Here is an 18,344-nt window from a genome sequence, read left to right on the forward strand (position 1 = left end):
GTTCTCTCTTGTAATTTGTGTGTAGTCTTAGACTGAGAATTTCAATCACTATTACTGTCCCAAATCATTTTGTCACCACTAAGGAAAATGAATAATTTTATATCCATAATAGCTTTAGCTTTTTAAAACCATCTGATCTATTGAGTTGGTTATAGACTTAAATTCCCTAAAACCAAACTAGGCTATACAAAGTTAAAAAAAAAAAAAATAATAATTAGAGGCTCATTTTGTGTATTAAAATAACAGGGGGTGCGGTGCTCTATGGTCCCAAGTCTCAACTATTTGTTTAGTTACTTCACAACGAACCTCCTTATTTTCTTATCACTTTCTTGTTTAAATGATAAAATTATAAAAAATTAAAATAAAACATTATTTTTCTTGCATAAAAAAAAAGTACTTACATATCTACATAAGAATATTTGATGGATACTAAAACTAATATATCTAAACTAATAAAAATGAATCAAAATCAAAATGAAAGTCAATATCATACTATCTTAAATAAAAAACTTGAACTCAAAAGAAATGGATACATTTTTATTTCGTTAAAAATTTTCTATCATTTGTTTTGCCTACAATAATAAATAATGTACAAAACTATAATCTTTTTTTACCAGTATAATAATAATCAATATTAATTGCAGGCCCATTCTCAATAATACATAATTACTTAATAATCATTTTCTTTATTATATGTTACCTAATTTTTTTAGTACCTAATGTTTTTTTCCTAGGATCCATCATAGGGAAACTACATGTTTTTTATCTTTTCGTTTTATTGGGTCTTTGACCTAAATTATTTTTATTTTTATTTTATTTTATTTCTTATCATTTTGTTTAAGTTATTCTCCTTCATCCTCTCAATTGTAGAAGATAACATAAGTTAAATATCTAATGGTTGATCAAAATTAAAATATCAATAAACTTTAAAAGGTCCTCTTATCAAATTAACCAAATACGGCAATTTGAATATAATTTTATTCCGTAATCGCAAAACTATAATTTTATTCAGTTAACAATACTTCAAATTATAGTTCATAACAAAATGAACATTCCAAGAACCACATAATATGTATATTGAAACATATAAAATTTTGTAACTGAATGATTTGAATAATTATTCAACCCATTAAAAATAAATAGTATAATTTAATTTGTATTATTATGATATTAAAAATAAAAATTTACTTAAAATTTATTCATATAAATTAATACTTAATAGTATTTCAATTGTCTATAGTATATCAAATTTATTATTAAAAAATAATAAATAAATAATTATATATTAAATATAACTAAATACATAGAATAATTATAATATATTCATATACCCATTTGGTTGTGAATATTCCTAGATTCATGAAATTTAGAGATTAATTTTTCTACACTAAAAACGTGAACCCGTAGACTTATGAGTATGGGTGAAATCCATAGATTTCTCCCTTACTAGAAAAGAGCTAAACATTTGCGTATTCATAAGAATCACGTCAACCAAATAGTTTTTATAATGAATTCACAGATTTCATTCCACAAATGTAGATAAACCAAACAATTAATTTTATGAATTATGCCTCTATAGATTTGAAAACAGGGCCGTTTACTACTTTAGAATTTATTTTTCATTTCTATTAAAAAATCATTTTTTCATTTAAGAATGTGCAAAAACCAAACAATTAATTTTCCAAATTATAAATCATAGAAATTATAAAAAATAAGCCTCGGTAAAAGCGTAAAAATCGATCGAAAATTCGAAATTAGACGGAGAGTGAAAATTTTCTAAATGTCAGGGACCTGCAACGCAATTTACCAAAATGAAATTTCCGATTTACGTATTCATAGCACTGTTGATGCGCGCTCTGCATTTTCGAAGGGGAAAATCTTGAGAAATCGCAGACATTGAAAAGATCGCGAAGGAAGAGAAAACCCAAAAATGGTGAAGGGACAAGGACAGACCCTAGCGGCCGACGTCACGCAGCTGATCGAACAGTTGGATCGACATTGTCTGGCTCCTGATGATTCTCTGCTATCCAAAACCGTATATGAGGATCTCCAACTTGTAAGTTCCCCCCCATTCACAGTATCATCATCATTCATAATTTTGATTTATTATTCAAAATACCCGTCTTTGATTGCCGATACAGGCAAGAGAGGAAATGTCGAGAGAGAGATTGCGTTATTTGGAGGCCATGGTACGTTCTTGCATAATTAGTTAGATGAGGATGGTAAATCTGGACTTAGGGTTTACGTTCTCTTGCATTGCTACTGGTTTGGTAAAGGTGAATTTCGTAACTGTCTTTATTTTTTTTATTTTTTATGTTAATGGTGATTTTATGGGGTTCCATAGGCAATTTATGTGGAAGCAATGGCTATGGTGGAAGAGTATCAACAGGCAATTTCAGTTGCTAACCTTGGAGGAATTCGTGATATTCAGAGTTTGTTCCCGCAGCTTGGTTCGAAGAGCTTCCCTCAGGTTTTTATCGTCTATTTGTTTTGAAGTAAAAATCATACACAATTGTTACTTTTTAATATTGTATGTATTTGTAGAAGGCGTGCCTGTACTGGAGCTGGGTGCGTACTTCTGTGACTACTCAGTGCTACTTACGATGAATGCCTTCATCCCTTATTTAGAGTCGATCATCGATCATTTTTCTTTGGGGTGGGGGGGGGTTGAGTTGAAGAGTAGTCACAGAAAATTATCATAAAAAAGGCCAACTTGGCGTAACATCCTCAGTTCCATTTTGTCTGAATCTGAAATCACATATGGTGACTCAATTAATTTTACTTGCAAACCTTTGCCAATGCATTGGGTCGCATAGACCCCATGACAACTGTGGTTCACATTGTAATGTGGTATAGAAAAGTTATTCAAATATACGAGCTAAGTTTCTAGCTATGTCTTGATCTATCTGCTATGCCTAGCATATTTTACATTGTTACCCTATAAAGGCTGCAGTACAAAGAATGGTACAGCTGCTGAAGAAGTTAATTGACATTTATAGACTGTTTCCAATAATGTTATCGGATACTATAATAACATGTGGCTTCACTGGTGGCGAGCCATTGTTTCATTGTCTGTTGCAGCCTAACTTCTGGGGAATCAATCTATTTAGTCACTGGAAAGAGCATTGTGATTTGAACAGGAACATAGGGCACTTGATACCACCTAAACTGGATGCGGGAAATGTATTTCTTTATTAGGATAGCTGTTAGTTTGTCTTCTAGTAGCAGTTGCATGATGGATTCAGTTTAACATTGTAATATAATTCAGAAACCTACCCATAATAGGTTGAGTTATGGGGCTCAAAACCAGTGGGTTAAACACTGAAATATCCCCCAATACAGGAGATTTATACCCAACTTAAGTCACAAGTATGATGAAAGTCTAACAGGTTGTTTTCAAATTATATATAAAGGCATAAACTAGCAATTAAGATCTATAATTAGAAATGACAATATATCATGAAATCCACAAGGCAAAATAACACAGGACATAGATAAAATCAACATTCCTAGAACAAACCATCATATAATTCCAGCTAATTTACATGGCTACGTGTTTCATGTCATAAATACTCAAAGTAGAAGACTAATATAGGTCCCCACGCATGCATTAAGTGTTAAGTACTTGATGCAGCTTGGATGTCTAAATCAGCCACAGGTCTTGGGTTTCTTCCGTATGCCAGCACTACATTAGGTTTAGGGATCCCCCTGCACCAACACCAAATTTTGGCAGAAGCCTACTCATTTATTTGAGTTTTATTTGGAGTTATAGTCCTAATTGGTACTTGACATTGAATCCTAGCTTTATTTTTGAGTTTGAAACCTATGTCAACCATTGTGGCTATTACAGTTGTAATTGCTGAATTGAACCCTGAAGTGAATGAACAAAAAATATTGTTTTGAGCATTGCTGCCTCTTGAATTATCCATTCTGTGCCTTATCCCCTTCTGCCGAACTTTTCAAGCAACCCCAAGGCTGCCATACTCGATTTTCTTGGGCAACATTCTACTTGCTGGAAATTCTTGCAACTTCAAGGTCAAATAAACTGTTCTTTTAGCTGCTGTTCAAGAAAAATCTTCAACAACTGGAAAGTTGAATTATCCCTAACCCCTATCCTTCTTCTCATAATCTTCTAGATCATAAAACCTAACTTCATCCATCTATGGAATCATTCGTATACTTTAAAATCTGCACAGACCAAACCAGCCATCAGAATCATAGTTGTCACGGCGACGAGGCGATGCGAGGCGGTTTTAGCTAGTTGGGGCGATGAGTCGACGAGGTGCCCTTCAAGGCGCTTTTGAGGCGGTCGAGGCGTTTTAAGTGAAATTTTTAGTTTACATTTCATACACTCTAATTCTCTAATTCATTATAAATGTATCATATCTTTTATAATCAGTAGATTGTAAGCTAATAAACTAGTCTCGGTTAGTCGGTTATACTTAATAAGTTATAAGTTACAACATGGTTAAAACATAGAAAATAAAGAAAAAAAAAGAATGCCGTTGACATACCGTCGCCTGAGAAGATGGTGAACAAAATCACCGGAGTTTACTGCTGTTAGTGTTAACAAAATCTGTTAACAGAGAATAAAAAGAAAAGCAGAAGAAAGAAGAAAAACAATATCGCGAAGTTGAAGTTGCCAACCTTTGCCTGAGACGCTGTGATACAAGAACTGCCGGAGTGCCGCTGCCACTGCAACTTCAGATTTGAGGGTCGCTGCAACTGCAAAAGCATTTGTACCAGACTTTTTAGGAAAAGAAAAAAAAGCAGAAGAAAGAAGAAGAAAGTAAGAAACAACAGCAGAACCTTCGCCTGAGATGCTGCTGCCGGAGTGCTGCTCCCACTGCCTGAGATGCTGCTGCCGCTGCAACTTTGTACCAGACTTTTTAGGAAAAGGAAAAAAAAAGCAGAAGAACGAAAAAGAAAGTATGAAACAACAGTGGAACTTCGCCTGAGATGCTGCTGCCGGAGTGCTGCTCCCGCTGCCTGAGATGCTGCTGCCGCTGCAACTTTGTACCAGACTATTTAGGAAGAAAAAAAAGAAAGAAAAGAAAACAGCAAGAAGTCGCTGGAGATCAAAGGGAATGGTCGCTGCAACAAATCGTTGCCGTCGTCGTCGCTGTCGTCGCCATCGTCAATCGAGAGGAAGAGGAGGCCAAGAGATTTAGGGCTTTAGTGATTTACAGTGGAAGTTTTGGTTTTGACTCAAGCAGCTCGAGTTTAATTCTCCAACTTTTTGTTTTTTTTGGTTGTTAATGTAACAATGATCCCATGTTACACTAACCATGATCCCATGTTACACCTTAAGTATTCAACCATTAGTTGATCCTCAATCGGAATCTAATTTTCAATTCCTTTTCTACCCTAGATTTGGAATCATAAATATTGTTATTTTTTAAATACACAAAGGCGGTCATCCAGGGGTCTAAGTTGTCCGAGGCACCTGAGGTGTTGCCTAGGCGACGCCTCAGAGCCCGAGGCGATCGCCTTATGGGCTACAAGTGAGGCGACACTTGCCTCAAGGGCTCCACAAGCGCCCAGACGCCAAGGCGACGCCTTGACAACTATGATCAGAATTGTTCCATATTTCGATCGGAACTCCTCCACACCCTCTGGGGACTTGATCTTGGCTGTACCTCATGTTGCCCCTAAAAAACCCTAGATTCATTCATTTATTCTTTTCTGAAACTTATAAACCAAACCCTGATAATCTGTTAGTTTAAATTCAGCAATAATTACCAATCCAGTATCAAAACTTCATCGAACCTTCACTGTGAGGTTCCTCTACAATCACTTGACATAATCATCAAAACCTAGGTTCCGCCAACCCTAAACCCTAGTCTTTTTCTAGAATCCTATATTGACTAACCAAATTTACTGGTTCACCTCAGATCCCAGTTATTCGCTTCTACTTGGATCCGTTTGAATCAGAATGACATAAGTAGTTTTGGTCCTAAGTGTGGTCCATGAAGGTTAATCCATAGCTGGGCCAAGGGCCCTGATTGGTGGGCTAGTTGGGCTTAGGCTGAATGGGTTGGCTGGTTTTTTCTTCTCATCCCCCCACCAGTTCACCTTCCTGTTATTGTCTTCAAAGAAAGGGTCCTCTCATTTAGATATGCAGGTGGAACAATGGACTTCATTTTTTCAACTTGTAGATCAGATATATATTCCAATGTAGTGTCTATACCCAGAAAGGGGGTATGGGAGAAAAAATCTTGTTGTGAGAACAAGTGTGCCTTGGTGAAACTCCTATGGTGAGAATCAAGTGACCTTTCTGTGGACTCTAGGCGCCACCACCTATATATCTTCATTTACACCTCTTATCCTTCTAGCTTCATTATACCTATCCCTATTCTCCTCCAGAATTGTTATTGGCTTTCTTATTTGTTCGGGTTCACATCAGTAGTAGTAGGACTTGGACCTGTAAAGGTCAAACTGTGGGATGATCTGAAGCAACACTCTTAGTTGTCCTAGTGTTTTCCCAGATTGAGGCCCAACATGTTTTTGTTGTCTCTGGGCTTTTAGAGCCTTTTGAAAGATGTCCTGTGTATGATAAATGTGAACTTAACCTGGCCCACATATTCTTAGGACATAACCCAACTTGAATTGAGACAAGAGCTTGGTCATTCTCCTCGATTCCCCATTTGGGAGCAAACAAGTCAAAACTGTTGCATGTACTGTGTGATGGAAAAAGTGGCTTGCTGTAAGTAATTCAGTTGATTATGCAATTGTACTTGGGAAGTTTGTGGAAGGTACTCACTGTCTAGCTCATCATTTATATCATTCCAAGTAATGGGTGCTGTACCTTCTTTGTGTAACCTTCATTCTTGGTCGTTCCACCATCCCCTTGCAGGCTCGATAAGCTTTGCACAAGCCAACTTCATTCTCTTTTGTTTTTTCAGTGTATACCACTCCAAAGTAATTATAGAAACACCAATCAAATAAGAAGTTCTGGGTTTGAGTTTTCACGGTTCTTTCAAGTCTGTCAAACCCTTAGTGAGTCATCAAATTCAGAAAATTACCTAATCCAGTCCTCAAAGTGGGCTGTTCGGTTGTGCAAACCCTCTGTGCCCCCTCGAACCATGAATTTTTGGTCGTTGTTGGCTATATAATGAATTGGCCGCCCCCTCTTGCTCCTAGAAATTCAAAACAACCTTGACTAAGAATGACAGTCATCTTGTCGGATATTTGCCTCCATTTTTTGGGCGTTTCCTGCATTATCTGAGGTATTCAATGGATAAGATCATGAATATGATTGAGGGTCCTTGTACATTCCTCTTCCATGACTCCGAAACCAATTTATTGAGGCTAACATCTTCATAGATTTCAAAAACATGTCTACAACCGGCAGAACCATGGGTCTCAGAAGCAGCAGTTATTCACCAAAACAATCCCTATTCTAGGGTTCAAATTAACCCAAGCACAGGTCACAGACTCATATGTGGTAACTAGCAGTACTTCAATCCTTTAAACATGGACAGAACTAACAATTCATGACCGGACCATCATATGTAAATGCCAATTCATTCCCATGGTTATATGTTTCAGATCTGCAATACACACAACAGAAACTAATAAAGGTCCCGTGTTGGGCCTAGATGTGGCCCATGAAAATGGACCAGGAGCCCAAAGGCCTAGGCTGGTTGCCTGGTTGGTTTAGGCTCGACGGGCTGACTGGTTCTTTCTTCTCTTCCAGCTCATCCAATCTACATTGTTATAGCCCAGATATTGTTCTAGCATTCACCTAGTTGTGATCAAATGTTTTGATGCTTCAATAGTTTTCAATTGACTAGAACCTTTTTAACATCTATAGGTTTACGAGGCTTTAGAGCACAGGCTTGTTGTTGCTGAGGCAGCTCAGAGGTTGAGACTTCCTCTTCTTTCAGAGGATGGCGAAATTCAAGAAGACGAAATTGAGAAATGGAGTACAATGTCAAGGAGCTCACTTGATAGTACTAGTACCAGTGTCACAATCAGTTCAAGCTCTAATTCAACAAGTTATGCAAATGGTTTGGCGAATAGCACTGCTGGTGCATCAAACAATGCTAATTCTGTTGGCAGTACTGACATGGTAGATCTTGGAATTGGTGGAGTGCCAAATCATTTTCTTGGGGTTACACCTAGTTACTTGTGGCAAACTCAGCTCCAGCAAACACCATATCATGTGGTATGTTACTTGGATTTTGTTTATTCATTGTTTATCAAAATGCATCAGGCACATAGAGAAATTCATTTGTTTGGTGTCTGTTGAATCTTTTATATTTGGTCATTAGTTAGAGCTTAGAACTTATGGTTAGACATGGACATTTCTGCTTTCCCCCCCCCCCCCCTCCTTTCCATGGCTCATTACTGAGTAGTGCTTCAAAGTTCAGCCAGACCATCTTTTTGGTGTTGCTGAGACTTACCTATATCCTTGTAGGACATAACAGAGTATCAAACGTCACTCTCCCGTGAAATTGAGGCTCGTCTGAAAGCTAAATGTGACAAGTTAGCTGATGCTTTTGTAATGGATGATATTGGTGGGTTTTAAAGCTTATAAGAAGTTTGTATCTGTTTATATCTGTGCAAAATTTGTCCCATGAATTTGTTGCAGACTAAGACTGCTACTTTTATTTTGTAGACACTTCATCCAGTGCGCGACTTCCAGAGAGGTTTGCTTATCTTTTCCTTTAATCATTGATCTTTTCAACCTTATAGTTAATGTCTTAAGACTTTAAGAATCTTTCTTGGTGGATCAAAAGAATCTAAAACTCAATATCTTTGACGTGCAGTTACATAATATGGTACTCATTTTATTTTTGTTGAATAATTAGCCTCTTATTTGTACTGCAATGTCAGCAGCCTACGAACTGGTGCCCTTCACATGTTGATTTGTCCAGCTTTACTAAGTGCAAAGTTGATGTGTGCCTAGTAACAGTGACCAGTACAGATAGAGGAAGGAAAGTTGGTCGGATGGAAAATCACTAATGTACTCCAAGTCTCCAACCATTAGAAAAGATCCCTCTGTCAACCAAATCTCCATCTTCCACCCCGTCTCCCCCCCCCCCCCCCCCCCCAAAAAAAAAAAAAAAAAAAAAAAGAGAAGGGAAAAAAGCCTCAACAATATTCTTGTACACCCCAAGAGAAGTAATTAAATAATAAGCATGCCTCGTTGATTGCCACCTTTCTATGAAACAAAAGTCAGTGGCAGTTGGATAAATGTGTAAAATTGTATTGTTACTTGATGAACTGTGAAGATATAACCCATATTTCTGTTTCTTTAACATTTTTTCCCCTTCTGAATTTATGAAGAAATGCTTTCCAAAATCCTTAAAGATGGTGATCCAAATTCAATTCATTTCATTTAACGACAACAAGAATCCTTGTCCCCAACTAAATGGGGTTGGCTACATTGATCTTTGCCTTGACAATTCATTTCATTTGTCAGGGTGAAATTAATCACCGAGGAAATTGAAAGGGAAGAGGCTGCTCTCCGGGAGGATCTTTATTCAGTAGATAGAAAGTTCACAGAATACTATAATGTACTTGAGCAACATCTTTCTCTCCCGTTTAGAATCTTGACTTGCAATCCTTGTTTATCCTTCAGTTCCACTGATTTCATGCAACTGATACTACTACTGTAAATTTCATAAAGGTCCTAGAGCAGATATTTGGAGTGCTCACTATGCTCGTTAAGGATCTGAAGCTGCAAAAACAACATCAATATGTAAGCTTATTGCTTGGTGCTTGCTTTGATTGACAGGCATATAGTAGCTTCTGATGTATCTAGATAGTGGATAATATGTTGTGTTTTGCTTTTGAGCCTAAAACCTTTAATATGTTTGTATGCTCGTTAATTGAACAGGATGAACTGAAAAAGACGTGGTTATGCAAGAGGTGTGAGACAATGAATTGGAAATTGAGGTTCGTTTCCACATTTTCTAGTCTGATCAAAGCTTTGATTACTTTTTGACATCAATATTCCTTGTCCTTTATTAATTCATTTGAAATTATGCTTACACAACAACAACATCATAGCCTTGTACCGACTTAATGGGGATTCACAATTATGGTTATGCATAAATTAATTCATTGGTCTCAAACAGAGCAGATTGGAAGGCAAGAATCCATGTAGCCTACCCAATTATGTTTGGCACGTTCATTTATGGTTTTTACCTATTTTTCAAAAATCATTACTATAAATCATTTTGGGTCGAAATGCAAAGAGTGTTTGGTAACCAATAGGTAGAAAAGTTCTTTTAATAAAAATTATTTTTGGCATATCTTTCTGCAAACATGATTTTTTATAAGTTTAAAAACTTTTATACATTCATAATACTGAACAACACATGAAATACTAAACTTAAAAAGTCTACCCATCACATGTCATACCTAGTCATAATAAGAAAAAAATTAATGCATAACCGAGTTCACTGTGATGGGTTTCCTTTCTTAATTGTCAAGTTAGAGAGAAGAGTCAGGAACATATGAACTGATGGAAGCTTGGAAGTAAACAATATCCTTTCAAGCATTCTCTTCTAGTTCTTCAAAAGTTCAATACCTTCAAAACCAACTCTTAAGCAACAGTATACACAAAACCTGTAACGAAAATAAAATAAAATGAATAAACATTTATTTTTACATTAAATTTCAAAGTTCATAAGAACATTCATAAAACCTAGTTCAAACACTTAGCTATTGCTGGCAAAAATGTTGATTGTCCGCCAGTTTCAGAAAGAAAAGAAATGTTTGTTATCTTCAATAAAAAATGAAACTTCCCACTGTTTCAGGCTCATAAGATTACGTGATTTTGAAAGCTTAGGTATTATTGATTCCATTCCATTCGTTCTATGCGCATGGAGTAACAATTAAGGGAACAGTTGCAGCCTTCCGAAACAAGAAGGAATAAATATGTAGAATAAAATTCCAGCCACAGACAGAACCTGATGATGTGCATAAACGAAGGTAGTTTACAGCATAATGCTGCAAAAAAGGTGACGCAGGAGTAAGATAGGCAATCCATCTTCAAAAGAACATGAAATTGAAACTTCAATTTGATAATTATTTACATTTTACAATAGGAGAAATCTCCTCAAATGTCTGTTGATAGGTGTTTGATGTACCAGTAATGGTGATTAAATGGCTCAGATCTCTGATTGGATGAGCGTGATATATAGTACCTGAAACGTGTATTCCTATATCATCATCGATTCTTCCATAATTCCATTGAAGTAATACGAGTTTTACAAATTGGAGAAACTAATCTAATCAAAATGAATGGGAAACAACACCTGAGAAGAACCTCAAATTTCAATTCTCATATACCTGTGACTCCCCTCAATCACCGGAGAAAAAAAGGAGCTTCAAAAGTAGAGAAAATCCAAATGACCCCGTTTGGGAAGAGTATGGCACTTCATTTCTATACAATTTGTTTACGTGGGCGGAAGAGGCCCGACCTGCGGAGACATTGCAGTGAAAAAAGCAATGGCAGAAATGTCAGTGAAGAAAAAAGAAAAAAGTTGTGGACCAGATAGAGATACATCTACTCTGAACTGAAATGTAAATTACTGTTTTAGCCTCACTGTGATGCACTACAGTCACGTGTGTTTTAAAAGCACCGCAAAAAGCAAATGAAACTTATTTTTCATATAAAAATAAAAAGAGGTCTCAACCTGTTTTTAATTTCTGTATTTTTTCAACTCTTTTTAAATAGAAATAGGCTGTATAAATTGTGCCAAACACTACTCTTATATATATATATATATATATATATATATATGTATTTATTCGGGTAAAAATCAAAGATAAAAATCATGCCAAACACTTCCTTACTATGGGTCAACTCAAAAATATGTAACCCAATTTTGAGGAGGCAAATACAATCTGATAACTGACCACAATTATCAAAGGGGTATCATGTAGAATTGAAGGACACAGAACATAATAATGTAGTGACTACTTAACAGTTGTTGGAGGAAAAGATATTAAATTCCCAATAAAATTGGATTACACCGACGTTCAGCTCTAAGCCCATTTCTGTTTTGCATTATCGTGGAAGAGTTGACTGGGGACATTCAAGATTAGATCCCCTGGGGTACAATTAGAGTATATGATGTATAACTGTATCAGCAATTGAATACGGCTGGGGTGGTGAAAATTGATGATAGGGAGCTCTGACAAGCAATCATTTTAGGTCTTAGCTTCGACCATGATAAATAGTAAATACTAAATAGACTAGTGATTTATTTCAGATTGAAGATGCCAAAAGAGCTGGTGGTAGGTCTAAGTGTAACATAGCGATAGAAGTTGTGAGGAAAGACATGTAAAGCTTAGGAATGAAATCTTTTGTGGCTTTGAATAAACCTGTTTGGAGGGGGGGGAATCCATGTAGCTTACCGTATTTAGGAGATAAGGCTGTTCTAAGTTGTGTTCTATTCTCTGATTACCAGAATAACACATGTGAATTAAATATCTTTTCTTATTTGCTTATTTATTTGGCATCATCTGAAAATCACATTGACCATTTGAATGAGCTTGATTTATTTGAATGTTCCAGTGCAGTTCATGCATAAGGTCATCATCATAATGAGTCATCCAGCATCTTTCTATGAAACCCAAAGTTAGTTCATATGTTCTGGTTTCAATGTACAAATTATGTATCTTCCTGTCCAGAGTATTAACTTACACCCATTGACCAACTAAAATGAAATTTTTTTTCATTCATATGGTTCGAAAACAGCATTAATTAATGTGGTACCTTGATGTGAACTGTATGGTAACAATAATTTCCTCTTCTGCCTTTAAGCCATGTGATTGGTGTTGGAACATGGGGACCCTGGCATGCTAATTCTGCTTTATAGTGTTTGATGTAGCCAATCTTTGTCTCAGGGTTTTGGAACATCTACTCCTACGTGACACTTACACCCAAGAATCAATACCAGCTCTCCATAAGATTAGGTGTGTAACAATGACTGGTTATTTCTTGCCCTGAAATGATGACTTATTTAACTTAATGTGTTTGTTTTGTGTTTATAGAGTTACTGAATGCCATCTTATTCGCAGGAAGTATCTGAAAGAGGCCACAGATGAAGCTTCAATTGCTTACAATAAAGCAGTGAGTCCCTGTGAAGTTTGAAGTTTTAATGTCAAAATATGTTGCAGTATGTTTGCAGGTTTCGTTGGATGTTGCTCCAGTTTCCTGTGGATTTGCTTATAGACGCTGGACAAAACCACTTTTCTGGACATTCAATATCCCATCATTAGTTAACCTGCCTCTTAGGAAGATATATATCCATATCGATGCATGATGTGTCCAACCAGTGCCATGTGTCAAAAACACTTACAAGCTGGCAAAGTTTACTGTGCTGGTTACAGGTTTAGGTCCCCAATCTATCCTGAATGAGGCACTGTTGATGTTGCCAATAAGAACTATAATTTGGACACATGTCAAGATTGGGTAACTTATATTGTTAATCAGATGGTGCATCCTCTAATTGAAAAGTACTTTAGTGCATCTTCTAATCGAAAAGTACTTTCAGATTTTTGCAACAGTAACAATGCCTATATTACAGATCCCATGACCTTTGTCATATGATTGATCATCATTGACAAAGTTTAAAACGGAGAGGTGCTCCTTGTTTTGTAAGATGTTAATGTTATTTATGGTTCTTGATGTTAAATATAAAGGTTTTTGCTTTTCATAAGCAGGTATATCTTTTAGGTGGGCTTTTTTTTTCTTTTTTTTGGTTGGGGAATGGGGGTGGGAAATATACATCTTATGACTTGTTGCTTTCTGTTGAAATGATGAATCATCAGTTTAACTGGATAAATGAATTAGAATCTTTCTTTTTCCTCTGGTTGACGGATCTCACAACTTTTGTCTTACCTAGGTGGTGAAGTGGCTTCTAATATAGTGAAAGATGTTGAGTAGTCATTCATTTAATAAAATTTTTGGAAGTCTTGTTACTGGAACACTCTACTTTAGATTTTTGATACTTGTGGATCACTAACATACCACCAACAGGTACTTGATGCAAACCAAAATATCGATCACTTGTGATGGTTAACCATTGTGTATTGCACTACCTTCATTTTTCATTACTTTCAAGACCAGATAACAGAACAACCCACAATATATTAAGTCCATCAATTTCACAAATCTATCTTTGATGTGTCTGGATGTGAATATGTGTAAATGGCTGATTGCTGAATCAAATGCTGATATGAATGGTCTAGGCCTTCTCTCTGTCTTTCTCTTCACATTTGAAGACTTTATTTGTATTTATATGTTGCAAGATCCTCATAGAAAAGGTTGATAGCTGGTGGACCTTTTATCCAGAAATAGAAACTTGACATGTGGCCAAACTATTGGATCCCTCATGTGATTATGAGAATCAATTGGCCATCTGATAATCTTTTCTACCATGTTTTTGTTTTTTTTAAAATAATTTGTAGGGTTTTTATTTTCTCTTGGTTCATGGTTCATGGTTCAATTTCTGTACCAGGTTACACGTCTTCGTGAATATCAGGGAGTTGATCCTTATTTTGATACAATTGCTAGGCAGTACCATGATATTGTGCAGGTAATTGTCTTTCCATTTTACTGTTTGTGATCTTCCTCAGAGTCCTATGGGGTGGGTAACTTCTCAATTTTCTTTGCAGGGATTGAACAGTATGCAGTGGACCATTCTTGAAGTTGAAAAGGACCTAAAACAGCCATCGGAAGACCGAAGCACATAAATGTCTTGCAGTTTTCTGGTCATTTTGTTGATTGAAAATGTGTGTTTCTTTCATCCTTTTCTGAGATAATCTGATGGCATCTTTTTTAAAAATGGGTACCATACATCCACCGGTCTTAGGTTTCTTCAGCCTCCACCACCATGTCCACTGCAAAGCACCCTACCTCAGGAAAAAATCTGGGAAATATGATCTGGCTTTATCAGGAGTCAGACCATTTGAATTTTTAAGGTCTAGGTACCTACTAAACATTTATTTAGATTCAGTGTGCTGCACTGAACATCCCAATTAGGTCTCCCCAGCAAGATACTTGAGATAGGTGGAAGGTCCTCATGGAATATTTGGGTTATGACTGTTCAGTTGTAAAAAAATGGAAAATAGGGTTCTTAGTAATTTTAACCTTGTACATTATCACATAGCTGCTGTGTTGTGAATTGTTGGCTATATTGGTAGTTCTTTTTTTTACTGCTTTGAACTCAGGTCCTTGTAATCATGCCCTGGAGGTGTTCACTTCTGTATTCTTTACTGTAAATTGTTCGCAAGCTGTCAATGGAAACCCATTCATCTCCATGAGTTGGGGATAATTGAAGCACAGAAGAAGCTAGTAGATGTATGGTAAGGTATTTGAATATGTCTCCACTACTAGTGAAAAAACTCATTTACTATAAATTTATCCTGATGAGTGTGTATTAAAATTGATTGTTAGGATAATTCTTGTTAATTCCCTTGTAATCCTTTTATCATTTTATCAAGAGGAGTTAGTGAGATGAGGCACTTAGAAAACCAATTTATACATCTTCTCTTTCTGGCTTTGATTTAAAGAAGTAATTTTTGTCCCAGTTACCAGACATTGACAATTTTGGAAGCTTTCTTCCGGTGGGGGATGTGTTTTTTTGGGTTTCCAAAAAAGGGCAAAAAACGTCATGTGAAAATTCAGTACCAGGTCGCTGATGCCCTATTGGTTCTTGTCGTTTCCATGATACCTTGAGTTACCATGACCTTATTTTTTAACATTTTCTCCTCTGCCTCTGTTATCGTTATCTGTTGGGATCATATTTGAATATGAAGAATGGACCTATGCAATAATTTGGAGAGACTAGAGATATCCTGTAAGATCTCTTTAGGGTTTAATTATCATTTTCTATCTGGACAGAACAGTAGTTCCAAAATCCTCATTCTGGCTCTGAAAATCAGGGGAACCCAGTATGGGAAGAGAAGGTCAGAGAAGGACATCTCTGTTGTTTCTGAAATTTTGGATGTTCCTCCTCTAATCCTGATTGGTCATTGATGTTGCCCAATGTGTACTAGTACTGGTTGTTCAGCCATAAAATTAGGTGCATGGTTCTTCATTCTTCATTATAAATGGTTGGAGTATTGGAAGCTTGTTCACCTGAATTTCAAAACTTCAATAGAATTTTAAATTATTGTGTACTCTCTGCGAGGGAACTGTTGGGGGGAAAATGGTTATTTTTTTTGTGATCTACAATTGCCACATAGAACCCATATTTGTTTTTGGGTGATCTAGTTGGATAAGCATGAGAATGTGGTCTCTGTCTAGCTTATCTGTATTGGTCCTTTTAATCTCCTTATTTTGAGTCTTATCACTTCTGTTCAACCCTGTTGTGATCATAACTGCTTACCTTATGACCCATGGGGATTAAATTGTTTACATGTCAAAGCTAACCTTCATGGTGCTAAACAAGTTTCTTTGCTATTTTTTTTAACATGTTAATAGAACCATAAGAGGTATTCAGGTTAGTTTTCGCTCATCTCGATTAATCTTTAAAGGAGAGTTTTTATACAAGGAAGGAGCTAATCCCAAAGAATAAAAATGTTAAACTAGGCAATTATTCAGTTTTCTGATTAAATTTTAATTCTTATATTCACCTCAGACTAATTCTTATAGAAGGAGTTTTTATGTAAGGGAGAAATCGTAGCCCTGAAGAATTAAAAATTTTTAAACGATGAAAATTATTCAGTTTTCTGATTAAATTCCAACTCTTACTGACTAATTCTTATAGGAGAGTTTTTATATAAAGGAGAAATCGTAGTCTAAGAATTAAAATTTTAAACCATGAAAAACATTCACTTTGTCTGATTAAATTTTGATTTTTTATGTTTCTATCGTATCATATACCGAATCAAGTCAAACTTAAAAGCACCAACAGCCTTGAATCATTCGCTTCTGGATGAGTTTCCTTAATTTCTTTGCAAGAAAAAAAAGATTTTATTTATTTATTGAGGACGGATTCCTTCTACATTATTGAGAACCGCCAAATAAAAATATGAAATTTCTTAGAGTAGCGTTGGAACCAAGCTTTGATTGCGTTTATTACTTTGCAATAATATTCTTTTATATTTTTAAATGTAAAAAGGGGCGTGAATTGTTACCAAAGGCGTCACGCATCTTCCATCTGAGAGTATTCGAGTTTAATCATCACCACGAAATTCCATTGATTATTAAATTTAAAACGATCTTCAGTGGTTCATAACATTTCTGGAAAAAAGAATCAGAATCTCGTAAACTTCTATATATGATATGACTGAGATGAACTCAATCAATTCTATTAGCATTCATTGGTGTCTCTGTATCTGAGGCTTCTGCAACTCATCTGATTAAGGTAAATGTCTTCGTTACCTTCTTTAGTACTGGGTTTGCTATTTTTAGGATCATTAGGTGGTTTTGCTGTCTAGTTTTCTATTACTCGTTTTTAATTGCAGATTTTATTTATTTTGTTTGAAGCAGCCAAAAAGCTAATCTGGGTTATAATTATGTTTTGAGTTCCTAAAGGCTTTCTTAATCCTTTTTAGAAGGATTGGGTGGGTGGGTTATCATGCTTGATTCCAAGTATGGAGATCCTTTGTGTTCTATATTGTAGTGGGTTCTGTTTAACTAATGTTAATGTGTCAATTTTGTGTTTCAGGTTCAAATTCTTCACCACTCAAAGTACATGGTTGAATTCGTTGTTGAGATCCCTTCTTCTTATAACCCATTTGCTGAGGCTAAGGACTCTGGCTCCACCTGGGGAAAAGACTATATACACATACGTATACAACAGAGGAATGGAAAAAAGAGCTTGACCACAGTGCAAGGGCTGAAAGGAGAGTACAACTCTGAGAAGATTCTCAAGGCCCTTAAGAAGGAGTTTTGTTGTAATGGTAATCTTGTGGCTGATGAAAAACTGGGGGGAAAAATTATTCAACTCCAAGGTGATCAAAGGAAGAATGTGTCCAATTTTCTAACCAAGGCTGGCATTGCTAAGAAAGAACAGATCAAGATACATGGCTTCTGAGAACTGAATAATTTGCATGTGTTATGATTATGGTGTGTGATATAAAATGTGTCTTTGATCCTTCACTTTGTGGGAATATCTTTTTTAACTTTTGTGTGCTTGAAAGTTCTAAGAGGGTTATTTGTATGAACTATTTGTCTTCTATCTTCTTGAGCAGTAGTGTGATGAACACTACTCCAAATTATGGGTTGTAATAAAGCTTTAACCAGTATTACTGAAAATAAAAACACCATTTGTCATACATTTTCAGTGGAATTTGAATTGTGTTTCCTGATAATTTTCTGCGATGATTTCTTCTTTACCACTACTACACGGTTGTGTGTGCATGAGTTG

At 35.9% G+C, this 18,344-nt stretch overlaps 1 protein-coding gene and 1 pseudogene across 2 annotated transcripts; both read left to right on the forward strand.

Moving 5' to 3' along the window:
* Nucleotides 1–1,839: 1,839 nt before the first annotated feature.
* Nucleotides 1,840–16,674, forward strand: AUG4 (HAUS augmin-like complex subunit). The gene is made up of 13 exons (XM_089168160.1): nucleotides 1,840–2,056; nucleotides 2,142–2,189; nucleotides 2,345–2,470; nucleotides 7,817–8,170; nucleotides 8,423–8,522; nucleotides 8,624–8,654; nucleotides 9,431–9,524; nucleotides 9,638–9,709; nucleotides 9,848–9,906; nucleotides 12,871–12,939; nucleotides 13,045–13,096; nucleotides 14,487–14,564; nucleotides 14,644–16,674. Exons 1-13 carry the CDS (start codon nucleotides 1,931–1,933, stop codon nucleotides 14,719–14,721), a joined length of 1,287 nt encoding a protein of 428 aa, XP_089024286.1. The 5' UTR covers nucleotides 1,840–1,930; the 3' UTR covers nucleotides 14,722–16,674.
* Nucleotides 16,675–17,169: 495 nt separating this feature from the next.
* On the forward strand, nucleotides 17,170–18,279 carry LOC149004231 (protein translation factor SUI1 homolog pseudogene; annotated as a pseudogene). The gene is made up of 2 exons (XR_016175582.1): nucleotides 17,170–17,339; nucleotides 17,643–18,279. The product of XR_016175582.1 is annotated as a protein translation factor SUI1 homolog pseudogene (transcript).
* Nucleotides 18,280–18,344: the final 65 nt, after the last annotated feature.

This window comes from Hakea prostrata, chromosome 9, assembly GCF_041222555.1.
Source record: "Hakea prostrata isolate BN-2017 chromosome 9, UWA_Hpros_2, whole genome shotgun sequence".
NCBI classification, from domain to species: domain Eukaryota; kingdom Viridiplantae; phylum Streptophyta; class Magnoliopsida; order Proteales; family Proteaceae; genus Hakea; species Hakea prostrata.